The sequence below is a fragment of the Phalangium opilio genome, unplaced genomic scaffold (assembly GCF_054372755.1).
Source record: "Phalangium opilio isolate 3A_F unplaced genomic scaffold, DU_Popi_V2 ptg000113l_1, whole genome shotgun sequence".
NCBI classification, from domain to species: domain Eukaryota; kingdom Metazoa; phylum Arthropoda; class Arachnida; order Opiliones; family Phalangiidae; genus Phalangium; species Phalangium opilio.
In genome coordinates, this window is record NW_028324209.1 from 4126401 (window position 1) to 4145045 (window position 18645).

The 18645-nt window shown below is 36.1% G+C and overlaps 1 protein-coding gene across 1 annotated transcript; it reads right to left on the bottom strand.

Annotated features, from left to right (window-relative positions):
- Nucleotides 1–14210: 14210 nt before the first annotated feature.
- LOC149623436 (uncharacterized) lies at nucleotides 14211–15416 on the bottom strand. Its single transcript, XM_089852609.1, has 3 exons — nucleotides 15166–15416; nucleotides 14410–15089; nucleotides 14211–14336 (listed from the first exon to the last, which is right to left on the bottom strand). The coding sequence occupies exons 1-3, from the start codon at nucleotides 15182–15184 to the stop codon at nucleotides 14331–14333; spliced, it is 705 nt and encodes a 234-aa protein (XP_089708735.1). The 5' UTR covers nucleotides 15185–15416; the 3' UTR covers nucleotides 14211–14330.
- Between the last annotated feature and the right edge of the window lie 3229 nt (nucleotides 15417–18645).

The following is an 18645-nucleotide window of genomic DNA, read 5'->3' on the forward strand; positions in this document are numbered from 1 at the left end:
AACCCATTTCCAAATCTTAATAAGTTTCTCGCGCGTTAACAAGATTCTAGACTATGCCAGATTGTAGAAAAGAGTGCGCTAGAGATCTCGCTAATTTTCTCATTTTTCTCGTTACACGTTTCCCTCGTTAAGAAATCTCTTTCCTTTGCTCGTGCGCGCTCTCGACGTTTTAAGCCATTTATCTTGTTGGACATCCGCCTGGTTTTACTTCCTCTACCTTTTTACTTTCATCCTTCTACTTCCCCTTGTTTTTTGAACCCGGGTCTAACCAGAAACCAATTAAACCAAAGCAAATATACTTCAGAAGTCTATTTCCGACACGGTCCACGCTAGGCCTGATTATAGGACATCCTCCTGGTTTTACTTCCTCTACCTTTTTAATTTCATCCTTTACTTCTCCTGGTTTTTTGAACCCGAGTCTAACCAGAAACCAATTAAACCAAAGCAAATATACTTCAAAAGTCTAATTCGGACACGGTCACCGCTAGGCATGGCTTTCCTTTGAATAGTGAGCACGTATGAGGAGGATCGGAGAGACGAAATGCTCCGTCAGGCCCCTTTTCAAAAACACATGGACAATCGGCGCAACAGAGAGGGTGAAAGAAATCCTGAAGTTTTTTTACGGCCGATGCTACCGTTAACCACACTGATCTCTGATGTGGACCTCTAACCGTCTTTTAGTATTTACCCTTTTTGAATTTATTTAACGGATCACGTGACGTCTGGCTCCTCGGCTGTGCGCCGAGGTAGGTGCGTGTGAGAGAGATATCGGGCTGTGCCGTTATAGTTACCTTTGGCTTTCCTTCTTGTACGGGCTCACTGCTTTGAGCGAATGAACTTCTGTTCTTTTACTAATTCTTTTATTGGGTAACAGCTCGTATTGAGTCATAGGACCATGAACCATCTAACAGATTCTCCCGTATTCGACGCCATAAATTTCCTATCCCCGAATTCGTTCTAAATTTTATTCGGGTTTTCTAGAATTTTGGCGAACGCTTGTAAGGCTGCTGTGAAAATCGATTATTCAAAGAAAAGAGAGCCTGGTTTTTTTGTTTTTTTTTTAGGGCTTTTTTTTTCACGGTACTTGGAACACGGGTTTCCTAAGAAGGTTCTTTTAATATAAGGGATGGAACATAGTTTAATCATTCATCGGTTATTCAAATTTGGTTAAAAATTATGTTCCGGGATTTTTGGAATTAAATTTCTCTTTTTTTTTCACTCTTATGTTTAAAGATTGTGACATTTTTAAATGATTAGTTATACTTACATTGAATTTCTTGGTTTAACGGTGCTATTTTTGAAATAAACCAATCACGTCCTCTGTTATGGTAGCTCGGGTCAACTATAGTTGTGTAATTGTTTGCTTTGCTGATTTTGTACGAGTTGAAGGGTTGTACTTTTCGAGCCAAAGTTCGTTTTTTGTCTATACTACAGGAGTGATTTATTAATTTTAATATTACACTGAAATATTAACCTTTGCCTTTCATCTTATTTTGTTTTAACAGTCCCAAAAGAAAACCTCCCCGACAAAACTATAATATATTAACTATCATAGCGCGCAACGTGTAACTTAATTACACCCTTATTCCATTTAATAATGGCGTTACCTAGCAACATCTAAGCAAACAAAATAAGGTTGTTTGAGAATGTGTGGTGGAATTCTTGTCGAAATCCATTTAGTTGATATGATTGCGACCCCTTGTTTTTGTCATAACTAAATCGATTTGTAAATTGGATTCCGTAGAAAATAATAAAAAGGAAGTGGGAGAATTGAGAGATTGAAGAAAAAAAAATGCATTTAAGAAAAAAATATAGTAGGACAGCACGCATTGATATGAGAGTAATGATTTGCTAAGTTTCGGTGTAGGCCTTCCACTTTTTATAAATGACCTATTCCTTTCCAGTCCACCCAATTCAACTGCGTGAATTTATTTGCTTCTTAACTGAATATTGAAGTTAATTCAGATGATGAACTCAACCCTCTGGGCAAAATAATTCAAAATCGATTAGTCTAGCAACTGCGCGTTCCTTAATTGTTTATACCCCTTTGCAATTAAGATATTGTCCGCTTCATTCAATCCGTTCTCCACCAACTGTAGAAACCTTGATGCGTCAGGGAGAAAAGAGGCAAGATGGAGTGGTAATGATGATGGGCCATGTGCCGCTATGAAAGTCTCCCAGTGTACCTTGCCCGCGCCCCTACCCTTATGAGAACTAGCTTCTTTTTTTAAAACACAGGGGGTGTCGTTTACCATAAGCCCCTACCGAAACGCTGCGGATGCTGGTAGGACTCCATAGATGGGAGTACGGACTGCATCGTTAGAGGTATTTAGGTTTCGACTCCATCCCTATCTCCTTTAAGGATGCGTTTCGCGGTTCCTATATACATTCTTGGGAAAAAATTAATAACTTCATGGTGGTATATGCTTATAGAAACTTTAATGGATACGTCTCTTTCTTTGGCACTTCCCCCACTTCCCCTTTTACCCTTTCGAGACCTCGCTAGTTATTCCTCTTTCAGTTTCCTCGAATAATAAGTTTCTTCCAACGTAATAAAAATTTGGAGGTTTCTGTCTAAGGAAAGTAGCAAAAATAGAACCGGCCGGGGGTGAGCTTTCGGATCTCCGTTTCCGATAAATGTCGTGACAATTTTACCCAATGCGAAAACAGATTAATTTTTGCGGGGACAAAAAAGTGTAGTTCCGAACAACGTTTGCCCCGAGACAAAAGTCACAAAACACGCGGGACCCTTTTATTTTGGCGGGCACAATGGCTTTTCCTCTTCCTTTGTTTAGTAGAAATAATGAAGGTGAAGTATAAAGGAAATCATTATTTTGTTCGATAACGTCGAAGGTCGAATCTTATAAATGAGGTTTATTTTGCGTTTTGCGGATGCAAACAAAAATTATTCGGAATTGGGACGGAATTTTGTTAAAAGCAAGTGCAATCTAGGCAGAAAAGAAGGTGCTTTTTCAACCCAGATTTTCTTGATCAAAAATTAAGCTTATGCGTCAAAAGTAGCAGCCAAAAACCGAAGTATAAAATTATTTGTTTTCAAACCAGCTTCAAATCTAGCTTTTCGTGTTTTCTGGCTTTAAACCTTCGAGAAGTAGATATCTAAATGAGTTTGATATTTGCTTCTCATTTTCATTAAGCTTTTGAGGCTCAAAATTAAAAGCAATCGAGTCACGCCCTATTTTATTCATTTGAAAACAATCTCCGCTTTTCTGTTTTAATTAATTGTTTTTAATATTTGTCCTCGAAAACGCTTCCAAAGTTCGAAAAAAGCCATAGCTTGAAAGTCGATTGAAAACGGGCCTTTGAAAGACTTGTTTTGAATTTTAATAAATTGAACTAGGAATAGGATTAAACAGGAAACTGTTATCTCATATGTTATATACATATTTTTTATAACATATTCTATTCTTCGCACACGGTTAATTCTCGTCTATGTGTGTGCATTTGAAATGTTTGCGTAGTTTCTAGACAAAATCCATTTAAATTTTTACTTCTTTAATCTCCTCACGTAAAATATTTAAGGTGACACTCTTCGACCTTTTACGTAGGTTCCTGAACCTTGTGAACTTTGATTTTCACTTTAAACGCCACCTACTACCTAAGCCTCGGTATTTGAACTTTATTTCCCATTATTTTCCAAGAATCAAGTCTTGTAAGGCAAACTGAATAAAGTAAGATATATCGTACGTGACAAAATATAGTTTTGAGGGGTAGGCAAGTTGATTTTTTCTAAGAAAAAAATAATAAGAAAGTTCCGGACATATTTTAAAAGGAAAATATTGGTTTTACCTTTTCTATAAGATACTTGAAAATAATAATACAAACTTTTCTAGTATTTACTACATATTTTAAGTTATATCATAAGTTTATAAGATATATTCCATAAGTATGACAGTGCTCAAAATACTTGTTAATACAGTTTTCTCAATTGAACTGCAGAACTATTTTAAATTAATAAATAATTTAAATTACACTCCCAAAGTCACGCCATTTTTATCAAAACACGCCAAGTATAGCAATTTATTGGAATTGCCAAAATGTCTGGCCAGTGGCCACGCACCTTATGACCTATATTTACATTATCATTATAAAACTAGGACAAAGACGCTAGGTAAAATTCGCGAAATTTATATTACTAGCTGCCATAACGGATATAATAATCTTCTATATTGAATTTGAAGAACCCTCTTTATAGATAGGGAATGAAAATGTCGAATTCTCACGCGAGGTTTGCTATCCTGTTAATGATAAACGAAGTTGAAAAATTTGGCCAAGGTTTAAAATTAAAGTTTTAAATTAGGCTTAGTTTGAAAGACTTCGAGAAATTATTAAATGAAACAGCAAAGTTAATCGCTCTTAATGAATATTAATCTATTGACCAAGCACGCAAAATTACGAATTGCTAAAGCGCACCAAAATAGGCTTAACGAATTATCTACTGGTATTATTATTATTATATCCCAAAAATTAATTTTGTTGTAGCCTGCATTTTTCTAGACTAATTTTCCAGTTAAACACTTGTCTTTAGGCAAAACCGACATACAGGGGCGATGCTTCCCGTGTTATTTCAATACAACCCCTGTAGAAATGTTTTTCCCCACATACCTCAAGAGTTGGCGGCGAATCCCCTTTCCAGAACTATTTAAAAAGCTATTACCTGTTTCCCCGCTTTTATTAAGTTAATTAAATTTATAGGAGCGTAAACTTAATACTCTCTCTCGCGTCCCATTAAATAAGAAAAGGTTTAAATAACATATAAGGTTTTTTTTTCGGTTCCAATTAATATTTTCGTTGCTTTACGCTAGTACATCATTAATTAGTCATACAGAGCTTAATTAAAGGATGAGTCTTATGCAAAATTATTCAGAAATTACAAAACAAAAGTTTCATGAATTGCGGGTAAGGATAAACCTGCCCCTACAATTCATGGTAATTACCAGAAGTATTTTTCATGAAATTTGTCCTTTAAGAAGTAGCTTGCGGTATTAATGGAAACCGTAGTATACGAGTCTTGGGAAAAGATCCTTGAAAATGAATAATTAGGCAAGCAGCACTGGGAAAAGGATGTATGCATGCTACCGGGAATGCTGCACGTGGCACCTCGCTGCCAACCAATGAAATCACAGAAAGACATCACTCGTGACTCAAGCCCGTCCCACAAAACCAGCGTAGAAATGAACGCGGGATATGAGGTATTCCACTTAGCTGTATGTGTTCCCGATGCTACTAGCCTTACTTACCCCCAATGTCTTAATAATCATGTAAACGAGGCGGTAATTTACGCTAATTTGAAAGGCGAGAGCTACTCAAAGCGCGCGGGAATTTGTTTTTAGTTTAATGGGCAGCAAAAATAAATTTAGCGGAGAATTATACGTTAATCTTTGGAGATGTTGGTCAGAGACCCGTCACCGTGCTCTATTTTACCCTCCTATCATCCTATGGTGTTTGCTTTTAATTAAAATAACCTTGAATAGGGTCTCGCTATAATTTTTGTTCAAGCCTGAAAGAGATGTGAGAACTGGTAAGGGTTACCATAGAGTGCCTGGAAGAGTCAGGGAATTTTTAAATTGTCATTTCAGTCGGGGAATTCTCTTATGGTAGTTCTGCCATGATCTGACATATTTAGAAGTTCATGGTAGTAGTCGTTCTTAACCGCACAATATTCTGAGTTTTCTACAAATAATGGTGGAAACGTTTGTCAGGGAAAGTGATTTTATACTGTTAGGGAAAACAAATCCCAACTCTGTGGTAGTAGTGTCCCTACTTCGTGAAAGGAGATATGAAATATTTTTCGTGAAATTAAAAATGTATTCTTGCAACTCATTCGAGCTTAGTTCAAACAGGGATAGATTTAATTCTAGAAGTAGGAATGGAGAACGGTTAGTCTTTACTTCAGTAAAGAGCCCCTCCCTCCAACACGTAACGAAATGTTTCAATGATCATATTGGCTCACTTAAACTACGGCTTGATGACGTTTCTGACTGGGAAAGCGAAAAATACGTAATACCTTTTTACCTCTGTCGCTATGACCCGCTTCTTCTTTTATTCCCCCCCCGTCCCGTGAAAGGGGGTTCGCGACTTTGACGTGCGCCCAGATTACTCTGTTCTCCATTCCTACTTCTAAAATTAAATCTATCCCTGGTTCAAACAACCGTGAATTATCAGACCTAAATCTTTTGAAAAACACTTCAATATCCTTCCCTTGAGTTGCTAGGTTAAAGGGTAAACGCAAGGCGTAATAATAGGCATACATTTTTCGGAGCCTCGGTCGAATTAAGCAACGTACGGTGCAAAATGACACTCCGTCTTTTGTTTACCACTGAAGATTTCTCCACGACATCTGGTTGGTTTCTCATATTAGAGTGCCTTGCATGAAATTCTATATTTCAATGGAATATTTTTCGTTCAAATTTTCAGTTTCAAATTCGCTGAATCAACAACCTTGTTTAATGTTAGCCCCTTTTATAAAACTTTAATCTTAGGTAGATATCAAGTGATTTTAGGCTTTTGTAGTTAAGATTATTTTGGGTCTCGAATTAGGCTTAACAAGAGCGTTTTGGATGTTCAAATTATTAAAAAACTAATATTTTATGCTTAAGTAAGGTTCTAATTAGTATCGTAATTAGACAGGTCGAATTATAGGCTTCTAATAGTGAAACTTGCTGGATTTTGCATACTAGCGTGTAATAAAATATAGTTTAAATTAGGCTTGAGATGGAATTTTCAATGAGAACTGTTAGAATTTTAATCGTGCGCGTAGCGAACTGCTTTGTAGATTAAATTATAAAAATAAATGATTAAGTCCCTAATTCCTTTTCCAAGGATAAATTAATCAAGTCTAACTGCCTCGATTAAATTTTTAAATGCTACGGTATACTGATGTTTATACGTAGGAAGTAAAGTTGGGACAGGAAGTAGGGTTTAGTATTATTTAATGCACCTTTTCCGAATGGAGGCGAATTTACTTAAAACTTCCTTCCTGTCTCAAATGGGACTATACCGTATCTAAATCCACTCTAATTTCGTCTCTTTTCGCCCTTTAGCATACCCCTACAGATAAAAGGTTATTTTATAAACATGGTTGCAATATCTACAAACAAAATGATCCAAATAAGTCCTGCTGGTTGCTTTGAAGTTTACTCCACTACACAGGGCATTTCTGATAAGTGTTGCATATAAGGGATGTTGTTTGGACGAGAGTCGAATATTTTCTGTGAAATTTTACCGTTCAACTTAAGATTGAAGTATTTTACGGATGGCCCCTTTAAGATACTCAAAGGCAATACTAATTTTAATGAGGGCTCATCCCTAAAACGTTCAAATCATAACTCAAAAACAGTGTCCCTTGTGGCAAAATATCATAGAAGTTACATTTTCGACTCAAAATCACCCAAAGAACATCCCCTTAATTTATGGTGCAAACTTATCAGAAACACCCTGTTTAAAAGGAAGTATTTCGACCACCTTGGATGACCTTCTCTTTGGCAAAGTATTTAGACCTTAATCAAGGGAAAATATACCTCCAGACAAAACTCTTCGAAGAAATGGTTAGAGTATACTTTAGATATACAAATGTGCATGATCTAATGTTTTTTATTTAACAACCGCAGTTTTCCATTATTGAATTTCGTCAAATCAAGAAGTTATATCAGTATCTCAGAGAGAAGGTATAAGATGCCTTTGTATTCGCGCGCCATAGTCCCAGTCCCCCTTTCAAAATACAAGGGGGGACGTAAAAGGAGGCGCCTGGCTATTTCGCCTCTCCTCAGTCGGAAAATATGACTAATTTTCGTCACTCGCGTCGTCACGCTGACGTGAGTTTTCAAGAACCAATGACATGCTGGATGGACTGGAGATAAAGCGGGAACTCTGGCGAATTTATACCTTCTCTCTGAGATACTAGATATAACTTCTTGGTCAAATAGAAGAGTTTCCAAACCATATACAGAAAGGGGAAAATATACGCGTATATAAAGTTTATTTAATTGAATTTAGGCTATCTAGTTTATACCGCGCACGTGTATTTTTCGTCGCACTATGTATAGATACTTCGTCCCTATTTGAATGAAACGAAACATCGAAAACGTTTTAGTAGCTGCTGAGCTGGATTTCAATTTCTCTTTTAAAAGAGAGTCCCGCGTAAAACACCCTTCATCCAAGGATCTCTTTTCCGAAACCAACTTTGGAACCTTTACCGTCTTTTTATTAGACGAGTGTTGCCTAGATTTCCATGTCTGCCCCATTTTTTACTCTCTCTCTTTTTTCTTTAGTTCTTCCTTTCAAGGTGAGAAATGGTTCCGGAGAAATGTATAGATTCATTTAAAGTTGTCAAGTTTAGATACTTTGCCAAGCTTATACCAGGGAGCCCAGCGGGACTGTAATTCATATAAAATCTTATATTTTTGAAGCTGTCCTATATTATCCTATAATTTCATGAAGTTCCTAATATCTTCCTACATTTTTTGACTTATTCGAAGATTACATTTGATTTGACTAGACACCGAAATTGCGGAGCTCACTTAGGATTTTTATATAATAGTTTAAGTCAAAATATATATGAGTAATTTTTATCCCCTATTTTTATTCCTATAAGAACACATTTTTCTCCTATAAAATCCTATAATTCAGAAAAATAAAAATCCCATTTTTCCATTTATATCTTTGGCTGGGCTCCTTGTTATACTTGATATGAAAATGTACACAACTTTTTGGAAGTATTTTCCTCAATCATAACTTCGGTTTAATCAATTTGAGTTAAAGACATAGTAAAGACTTTGAGCTCGCGTTGAAACGTTTTTTTTTTTTTGTTTCTGGACGTGTTATGATTGAAATAGTCAATTTCAATTTCCTCTTTCGTTTCTAGCAGCTGTATTTCACACACCCCATCTTTAAATAGCAGACAGCTAAGCTAATCCTTTACGTGATGATGATATTAAGTCTTTGTCAGGCGCGTGCATGCAATGACCCACATTTTTTTTTATTTTTCCATAAAACCCTTATATTATTTTCCTTTTAATATTAGGGTGCAGGCGTTTTTCACCTGTCTTTTCTTTGTATTCTATTCCGAATATTTCAGTATTGGTATTGACAGATTTTTTAATGTGTTTATTTCTTCCTATTAAATGTCAGAATTATTTATTTAGGGTAATGTAATGGATATTTCTTATTTAATAATATTTAATGTTATTTACTATTATTATTTATAAAATTATATTTGTCAGGGTTTGGTTTTGGTTTTCTTTTTTGGTATAGAAAAAACTCTAGTCTTACTCTACTACTGAAATTTGACAAGTATCGAGACTTTGAGCAAAGATAAAAAAGTATAAAAAGGGATTTAAAAGAGAGGACACGAAAATCTACCCAGCTCCAATATATTTTTTCTCTCGGCTATTTAAACTTCAAGGCTACTAGTACTTATATAAATACGGGATTATTTGAGATAAAAAATTGTCACTCCTCGATATCTCCATAAAAGTACCTGAAACTTTCTAGATTTAGAAGTTTAAATCAAAAATTAAAAGGCTAGAGTTTTTCCTTTTTTAATCGAATAAGCTAATTCGTATATCTTTTGGAACCATGTTTCTATCTACAATTTTAAAGAAGATACGAGCAATTTAGTTTCAGTAATGGACACTACACGTTAGGCTTTCCTTTGAAGCACTCACTGGGAGTATCCCACAGTGAAGTAATCCGTCAGGTGGTACTAGGCGTCCAATAGGGGTGCTTATTACCAGTGCTTCGCGGGAAATAGTATAGGCCTATCGCAAAAAACTTTCAGTTAATTTACTTCTTATTTTTAGCTAAATTGTCCTTCAACAGACGTTGCCTTTAAACCCTTTTAAAGGAAAACTGAATTTTTTTCCCCATCACTTTATGAAAAGAAGTCGAATGATAAGTGACCCAGATCACATTGAAAAATATTCTTAGCTTTTACTACGTACCATAACCCCAAAATTTCCCCAAAAGCGATGTCTGCATTTTTTGAGATGACGGACAAGACGTCCCTTTTTGTCGCCTGGCGCTTTTATTCCGGATGTCTTGATTAATACGCATAAAAGCTTATCTCGTTTACTGACTCTCTCTATTTTCCCTACTTTAACTTCATTAACACTCTTACTACGAATTCTAATCTTATAGGTGAGCAATTTTTCTCGCTATACCATGCACCGTCGCCAAGACTATCTCGTGTGTTAACATAAATGAATAAAAACTACACAAGTTAAAATCGTGCAAGGCCGTCGAGAGTTTGTGGGGCCCGGGGGAAATGACGAAGTCGCGCCCCCCCCCATCAAGACAGCTCTACAGGTGCCCCCTGCCCCGTTGAAGCAGAGAGAATTTACAAAGGGAGTGGAAGCCCCCCCCTTTTACTCTGTTAAATGTTATGACGCCCAAATAAGACGTCGCGTTGCATGAATCGTGAGCTTTCGGGGTAGGCGAGTTTCCGGTCACATGAGAGCCACCTCGATTTTCATTGGATTTTCGTTCCAACCAATGATGTTGGGCAATTCTTCCCCTGTTTGGGCGTTGGCTAACCGGAGAGGCTAACTGCTAGTTTTTAATTTAAAAATTAACAGATATTAAACCAGAGAGAATTTGATTAAACTGATAAAACTATAGAACAAAGCATAAAGGTAAATACAGAATGCGTTGAAAAATGTCATTAAATATTTTCAAGTTGTAATGGTATTAATAATTTCATTCTACTTAAAGGTGAAGCTAATATTTTAAATAGTGCAAGGCTTAAGGAGTTCCATCGTATTCGTATATGATCTAATTCTACTGGGGTCTAGGGATGCCTCGACTGCTTTCATGCAAATATGGTTTATGTACGTCAAAACAGAATTCAACCAACAGGCAAGTTAATGGAGCTCCAGGGGTGTATTTCGTAAAGTTTCCGTCCGCGAAAAAGGATACTGAAAAATGTTTACGATGGGTAAAAGCCTGTGGGCGAGAAGAGTTCACGCTAGCCAACGTTTCTCGGGGTACTTACATTTGCTCAAGACATTTCTACAGTTTAAGTGGACCGACAGATGAAAATCCAGATCCGATACCTTTAGCCACTCTCTTGGATCCTAATTTTTCTTTTCAAAACCAAATATATCAAGTAAAATACTTTAAGTTTAGTTTTTTTGTACAGATATTGAACTGACGTATTTTCATATTTTTCTAGAAAGATAGAATAACCAAACCGGAAGAAATCAGAGAAAACGTTGTTGATATAACAACCAAACCTCTAGAAGTCAGAGGGAAAGTAGATGATAAAACAGCCAAACCACCGGAAGTACAAGAAACAATGGATCAAGGAGTAGAAGAAAATCAACCTGCGTCTCCGGAGAGTAACACGTTGGACTTCAAAGGCTTATTACCACCAATTGGATGGTCGATGGAAATTCTCTCTGATGGTGTTGTATTTACTAAAAATAGGAACCATGAAGTAGTCTTATTTTGTGAAGTTCTTAAAAATAATACAATTTCTGAAGTCAATGATGATCCCGTTAGTATGACCATTATTGCCTTGGGTAAAAAAATATCCAATGATAAAATTGATAAGACTTTGAAAATCGAGTGTAATTTGGACATATATAACCTATTGAAAAAGTTGGATTATTTCAAAATCTGTCCTGGGAATAACGATGAAGATCTCGTTAAACTTTACAGAGAGAGACGACCCAACAATCATAAAGTTAACAGTAATTACTCAGAAAATTTAAAATCTGTTTATAGCAATAGATGTGAAGGTCTCATTGAGGTTTTGGGGAAGAGGTGTGTTTCGTGTCGACTATATCGCTCGACTTTGCGAACCCTACGTTTGCGTTCCAAAGTTGTCACTAAACATTGTAATGCGAAAGCCAAGTCATCCAAACCTAATAAGAAGCTGAAGAAACAGCTGCCATTATCAGAAAATGTTAAAAAAGAACTTTCAGGGTTAAAACGGCTGTTTAAGGAAAAAATGAAGAAAGAGAAACCAGGATCGTTTATGTCAATTTTCATTAAGCAACAATTGCGTGCTTTGGAACGATCAAAATATGGCATGAGATGGGACAGTGTTTTTTTGAAGTGGTGTTCCTACATGAAAAATAAATCAAAATCTGCATACGAAACCTTAAAGAAGTCTGGAATAATTACACTTCCTACAATCAGAACATTGTACAACCATGAGCATACTACACAAAACAAATCTGGATTCAATGAAGATGTTTTTAATGAACTAGTAGACGTTACTGACATAGATAACCTTCCAGAACACAAGAAATACTTTGTCCTTCTTTTAGATGAAATGTCCAATAAGCCCGATTTAAACTGCCACAAAGACACTGGGTATCTGACTGGTTTTACTGATATTGACGATTATCATAATTTTCTAAATGACAAGGAGGAAGAGTTGAAGGGTACAACTACACCACCACTTGCAACGAGTATTCTTCAACTTATGATCCGTGGAATTACAAGCAATATAAGAATACCATTCGCCCATTTCCCAACAACAGGTGCTACAAGTGGAGAACTATATTCTATTATTTGGGAGGCCATCAGTTTGTTGGAGAATCACGGTTTTCGAATTTTAGCTGTAGTCGGAGATGGGGCCTCAACCAATCGAAAGGTTTTTCGTATGTGCGCCAATGATGAAGGCGAAGCGACTGTTCCCTTTGTCACTTGTAATGTGCATGCCGCCGATGAAGAAAGAAATATTTTTTTCCTATCAGATGCTCCACATCTGATAAAAACTGTTCGGAACTGCTTCAGCAACAGTGGCGCTCATTCTTTGTCTCGTGATCTGTGGAGAAATGGTGAAGAAATATCCTGGAAAGTGATACTACGGCTTTACTATTCTCAACTAAGAATGAAAGGCCAATTTAAAAATGCATCGAAGCTGACGTACTCTCATGTATTTCTAAATGGATATTCCAAAATGAAAGTTAATCTGGCCACACAAGTCATGAGTGAAACTGTAGCCTCCGCGATTGAAACACTCTTTGGGAATGATCGATATCATGAAACACTTAAGTTTATAAGGACGTTTGATAAATTTTTTGATTTGTGTAACGTCAAAAATTGTACTGAAGGGTTCAGGAAAAGAAAACCTAACAAGAAAGTGTACGAAACCGAGGATGATGAACGTTTGAAGGTAATTAAACAAACTCAGGGTAGTTCACCGTTATTCAATAGTATAATAGTAAAATATTTCTTTCAGTGGCTTGAAGAAGATTTCATAAAGTATTTAGATGACTGGGAGAAAGACGTTGCGAGTAGGCCGGGAGATTTTTCAAAAACAGATAGGAGTAGGATGCTACTGAGCGCAACTACTATTGAAGGTCTACGAATGACAGGTTTGTAAGAAAAGCTCCTGAACCTGTGATTAATGTAATTAATTTTAATTTGTCAATTATAGCCCTGTCAACAGTAGAAATTGTGAAATACCTTCTCAAGAAAGGGGCCAAGTACGTTTTGACCCAACATCTAAATCAAGACCCGTTGGAGCAGTATTTCGGAAGACAGAGATGTTCTGGTGGTCGTAACAGCAATCCCTCGGTTGCTCTTTTTGAAGCGAACATGGATAAACTAAAAGCCTTATCGGGATTGGTTATAGAAGCAGTTAAAGGAAATACAACTATTTCGGAGAAAATGGTCATGTAAACTTTTTAATGACTTCAAATCTATCACAATTTAGGAACCACGTTTATACTCAATAAAATTATTAAACATTTCATTGACTAGTTTAAACACTTCAGTTCTCTCTCTTTTTTTAAAAACATTTAGGAACATTTGGTTTAAAATAAATTGGTTTAAATATCACACATTTATGGACGGCATAAATTGTTGGAACAGGTCAAAATCGGGGTCTTCCGTTAAGAAATTGAAATCCGGAGTAACTTCGAAGTTTATCCCACTCGGAGTTGAAATGTTACTTTCAGGAATGTGAATAGTAGGGATTTTTGTAACTTTTAGTTGATCCGGAGTTTTATTTCTTGTGGCCGTTTTAGGAGTTTTCAACCTCTTTTTTACGTCAGTGTGAGTCTTCATAGTTTTTCTTTTTGGCGTGATGATATTCTCAGAATCCTTGCTCTTATCCATCAGACTTTTTCGTAGTGCTTTTTTCGCTCGTAGAGCCTCTTTCGTGTTATACTGGTATTCTTCTAACATATCCCGCACCAAACACTTACCTCTAGTGTTCAAAAATATGTCTAAAAGGGTCAAAAGCCATTTCTTATTATCCTTTTCGCTGTATATTGCTTGCCATCTCGCAGTGATTTCATCATTTTGCATAATATGGCGTATAGCTTTAGCCTTTAAGTCTTGACGTCGAATTTTTCTCACGTCTGTTTTATATATGAGGTCAGATATGCTTTTAATGAGTTTGATGAGGTTAAAAAAACAATCGGTAATCAATACCAGTCCACCCCTTGATAATTTCAGGGTCCACGATTCCGTTTCATCTTCGAAATCCAAATTGTTGGGTACTTCATCCTTAACCATTGCTTTGGCAAGCTCTGGAGGACACTTCCTTTTGATCAGGGAAAATGCGGTGAAACCAGCGACATATCTAGTTACTGGAAGATTTTCCGGAACCTTAGTATTTGTGATTACCCTCAGTGGCGTCGGTTTCTTATCAGTGTCAATCATGTCTAGCTGTTTTTGTATTCTAATGGCTTTGGTCGTTTCTTTTGTGAGTGCAGTATCCACGCCTATTTCCATTTTTACCATTAACTCATGGAAAACTAAATTTAGGAAACGACTGACTACATTTTTTTGTATTTGTTCTGATAAATTAATAAAGCTTGGACAAATCTGAAACATGAGATGTCTGAGAGATTGCTCATTGTTTTCCATTCTTTCTTGCAATAAGACTTTGTGAGTTTGTTTCAGAAATTCATCCCTCGTTGTTTCAACAAATTTAATGTGCTGTATTGCACTTGTAAGATATTTTACTATTGTTTCTTTGTTATAACTTAAAAGCAAAACTTCTTGGAGCGTCTTTAAAAATTGGTCCACTCTTTGCTTTTCCAAACGAAAAGCAAATTTTTGAGTAACAAATTTCGCCGTAGCTTGTTCCAAAGAATAGGTCACTGCACCTAAGCCAGTACATTATGAAAAATAATATAATAGAATATAATATAATAAAATAGATTATAGTGAAAATATAATTACCTTTTAAAAATGGTTTCATTGTAAAAAAAACTACTAGCAAAGCTTCTACTAGCAAAAAATAAGAGACGTGGTAAATTCTCTCGATTCTCTCTGTCACCGTGGAGCTAAATTTTCAAATTTATTTACCAAACGCGCCAAACGGTTTTCACTTTGGAACCGCCCCTTTAGGGAGGTTGCAAACGCATCATGCCGGAAGTCGACCTGCCTAGATAATTTTTAGCAGACGACGTTGCGCTACATTCTAAACCACATCTTCCACTCCCTTTGTAAATTCTCTCTGGTTGAAGGTAAGGGCCCCTGAGAAGGGACAATTAAGAAAGTTCTGGTTACGCGTAACTTCAATGCCATTGTTAAAACTTATTGGGTCTTGTCATTTACTTATGACGTTAGTGGTATCACTTCTTCGCCAGGCAAATTATTTTGGAAGGGCGGAATAAGGAGATCCAATTTTTTTTTTGTATGGGTTAAGAATATCTATCCCAGAATATTCTTGGGGTGCCAAATGCGAGGGGTTTTGTGAGGACCTATTTTCTCATAGGGTATATATACACTGACGCAGACAGAGACTCCCTAAATTTCTGATTGAGAGTAAGGCAAACCGTTTAAGACATCTTTGTAAAAGTTTTTGGCCTTGGGAAACCTTAGATTTTTGGGTGTTTTCGTAACAGAAAGTGAATCTGTATGGGGAACGCGGGACTAGTGATGTTGTCTCTGAAGTTTGAAGCAACAAAATATATTTATTGTCCCCATTGATGTAAGTCAGTTTTTACTCCCATCAACGAATGTTCGAGTGAGGGAAGGTAATGGCTTGACCCTATTGTTTTACCTTTTTTGTGTGTGTGTCGGCCTTGAATTCCTTGATACAGTGTAGAAACGGTTATGGTTTGAATTTAAGTTTTTAGTCTATAGAAATGGCTTTCAAATAAAAAAAAAAAATGGATATTGAATGAAGTGACGGTTTTGAAATACATTTAGAGTGCTGTGTAGAAGTTGCATTTTTTTTTCTTCTTTCAACCGGAAGATTGGACTGGCTCTAAGGGCTGAAGTATTGAAAAGAGTAAATTAACTAGGAGTAAAGAAATCTGGCTCTTACACAAAACCCTGATCTTTTTAGCGTTCTATTGGACGTGGAGGGCTAGAGGCGTTACGGTTACAAATTTTGAAGATGTCACAGTTCAGAAAATAAATCAAGGCTTTTTTTATTTTTACTTCTTCAATGTCACTCTTAGATATTAAAGCTCCTTACTCCTAGTTGATTTAGTCTTGAAAAGAGTGGCCATTTATTTTTTATACAATTTCATGAAATCTTTGAAGCGATATTGCCCTGAAACTCTACAAAGGAGGCGGAAAATACGATTTTAATAAACTGCCTCTAAGGCTCAGACAAAACCTTACAGGGACATTGAACTTTGTATTTTGTTGCGAGGTATAACCTTTACCGTTTCTCCGTAATTTTGTCTATTTATCTGCGCCAATGACGTGCGGGGGCAGTGAAACTCGTAGGGATTAAGCCATCCTAGTCTGTACAACAAAACTCTGGTCTTTATCGTGTAACGATGAAAGGTCATGGATGCTATACGTTCATGCGGTCAGACCATTTGCTTTGGGCTGAAAACGAACCGTCCGTGAGTTTTCTTAAAAAGTAAACTTAAGCCTCGGTCCTGTTTCTAGAATTCTCTCAAGGAATAATTTATTGGAGATTTACTAGGACCATAAGTTTATAAGATTTGTTCTATAAGTTTGTCACTGGTTATTGAGAGCTTGGTACGAAGTGACGTAGGTCATAGATTCTCGTAAAGCGATGTCTGGTCAGGCACTTTCAAAGGCTTAGTACAGACTAGATAGGAAGATGGACTGCAAAACCGAGTGTAGTCAATTCTCGTATCGTTCACGAACTACTAAGTCTCTAGCATTACAAAGTATAGGAAGGAACACATAAACTTATGCTATAGGACGAATAAGATTCTGATATAAATGGTTAACGAGACTTTACCTCTACCTTTTGGTAATTACTAATAAATTAAGTTAAGAGATTCACTGAATTATATATTCGAAATGCCTCTATTCGGCGTTCGTTACCGGGAATTATATTAGCTTTACTCCTTTAGAAAATTTTGTCTTAAAGTCTTAAGATTAGTTGAGAATGAAGCGCCTTTGTTCTGTTTTCTTTGTAAAAACGGTTTCGCTAAGACTTTATAATAGCTATAATCGACTCCAACCTTAAAATGTATGGATTTTAACTAAGACGCCCGGCGTTTTTCTTTGGAAAAAGTTACCGTTTCTACGGTTGAATTCTAGAATTTGCAATTTTATTGTTTAAAATATTTTGGGAGAAGAACAGAAAAGCTAAAGCGGCCTCGTTATGATGGCTTTTTTTTCTGTGTAGAATTGGAGGATTATGCAACCAAAGGATATAAAAACTTCCCGCTTTAGAGCTTGAAGGATTTCTATAAACAAATGATTACCGGATTTAAATATGGCCACGCTGCAGATTTATCCTTGAACAATAACGTTTTTGTAGGCCTACAAGGGATTTTTAAAATTTAAAGTTTATTTTATCTATGCACTTAGCGAGACGTCCTATTTATAAACCAATTTTGGTATTTGCGGATTAACCGTTTTCAAGGTATAATTAATTCCCTAAAAAGTAAATGATTATTTTTATCGCTACATTTCAGTCTTACTTTGTATTTGACCTTTGAACCCGATATCACTTTATCGCCGAAAAGGAGACGTAACACCACTTATTATTCAGTCGATTCCATTTTGTAAAGTTATAGCCAAACCGAAAAACTAAAATCTTGTCGATATAAAATTTGGTTAACGATATTGAAGTCTAGAAATAGGAAAAATGTGTAAAATCAAAGAATACTTAAAGGCAACAATAAATAGGCCTATGTTTCATTAGAAGTTTTATACCACAGAACTAAAAACTGTTTATCAGTTCATGGAATAAGTATTATATTGTCCGGAGGAAACCTGATTTGGATCGGTGTTTGCAAAGACAAATTGAAATAACCTTAAAGTGATGCGACATATAAGGATCCCTTTAACTTTTTTATCTCTTGGTAAGTGTTTTTGCGTGGGATGTTAGTGTTATAAGACTGGAGTTGAATATAGAATGGCAATATACAGTGTGTTTCTTATAAGTCCGCCAGAAATTAAGGGGGATGTTCTTTGTTCGAATTTGAGTCGAAAATGTAACTTCTATCTCCATTTTGCCGTCCGGGCCACTGTTTACCAGTTATGATTTGAGTGTTTTAGGGATGACCCCTTAATTAAATTAGAAATCATTGTCTAAATCAGTTTCTTATTTAAATGTTTAAACGGTCATTTGTAAATTGCTCCAATTATAATTTGAAAACAGTGGCCCGGGCGTCAAAATGTCGTAGAATTACATTTTCGACTCAAAATTGATTTCCCAAAGAACATTCGCCTTAATTTATGGCAGACTTATCAGAAACACCCTGTATATGGCTT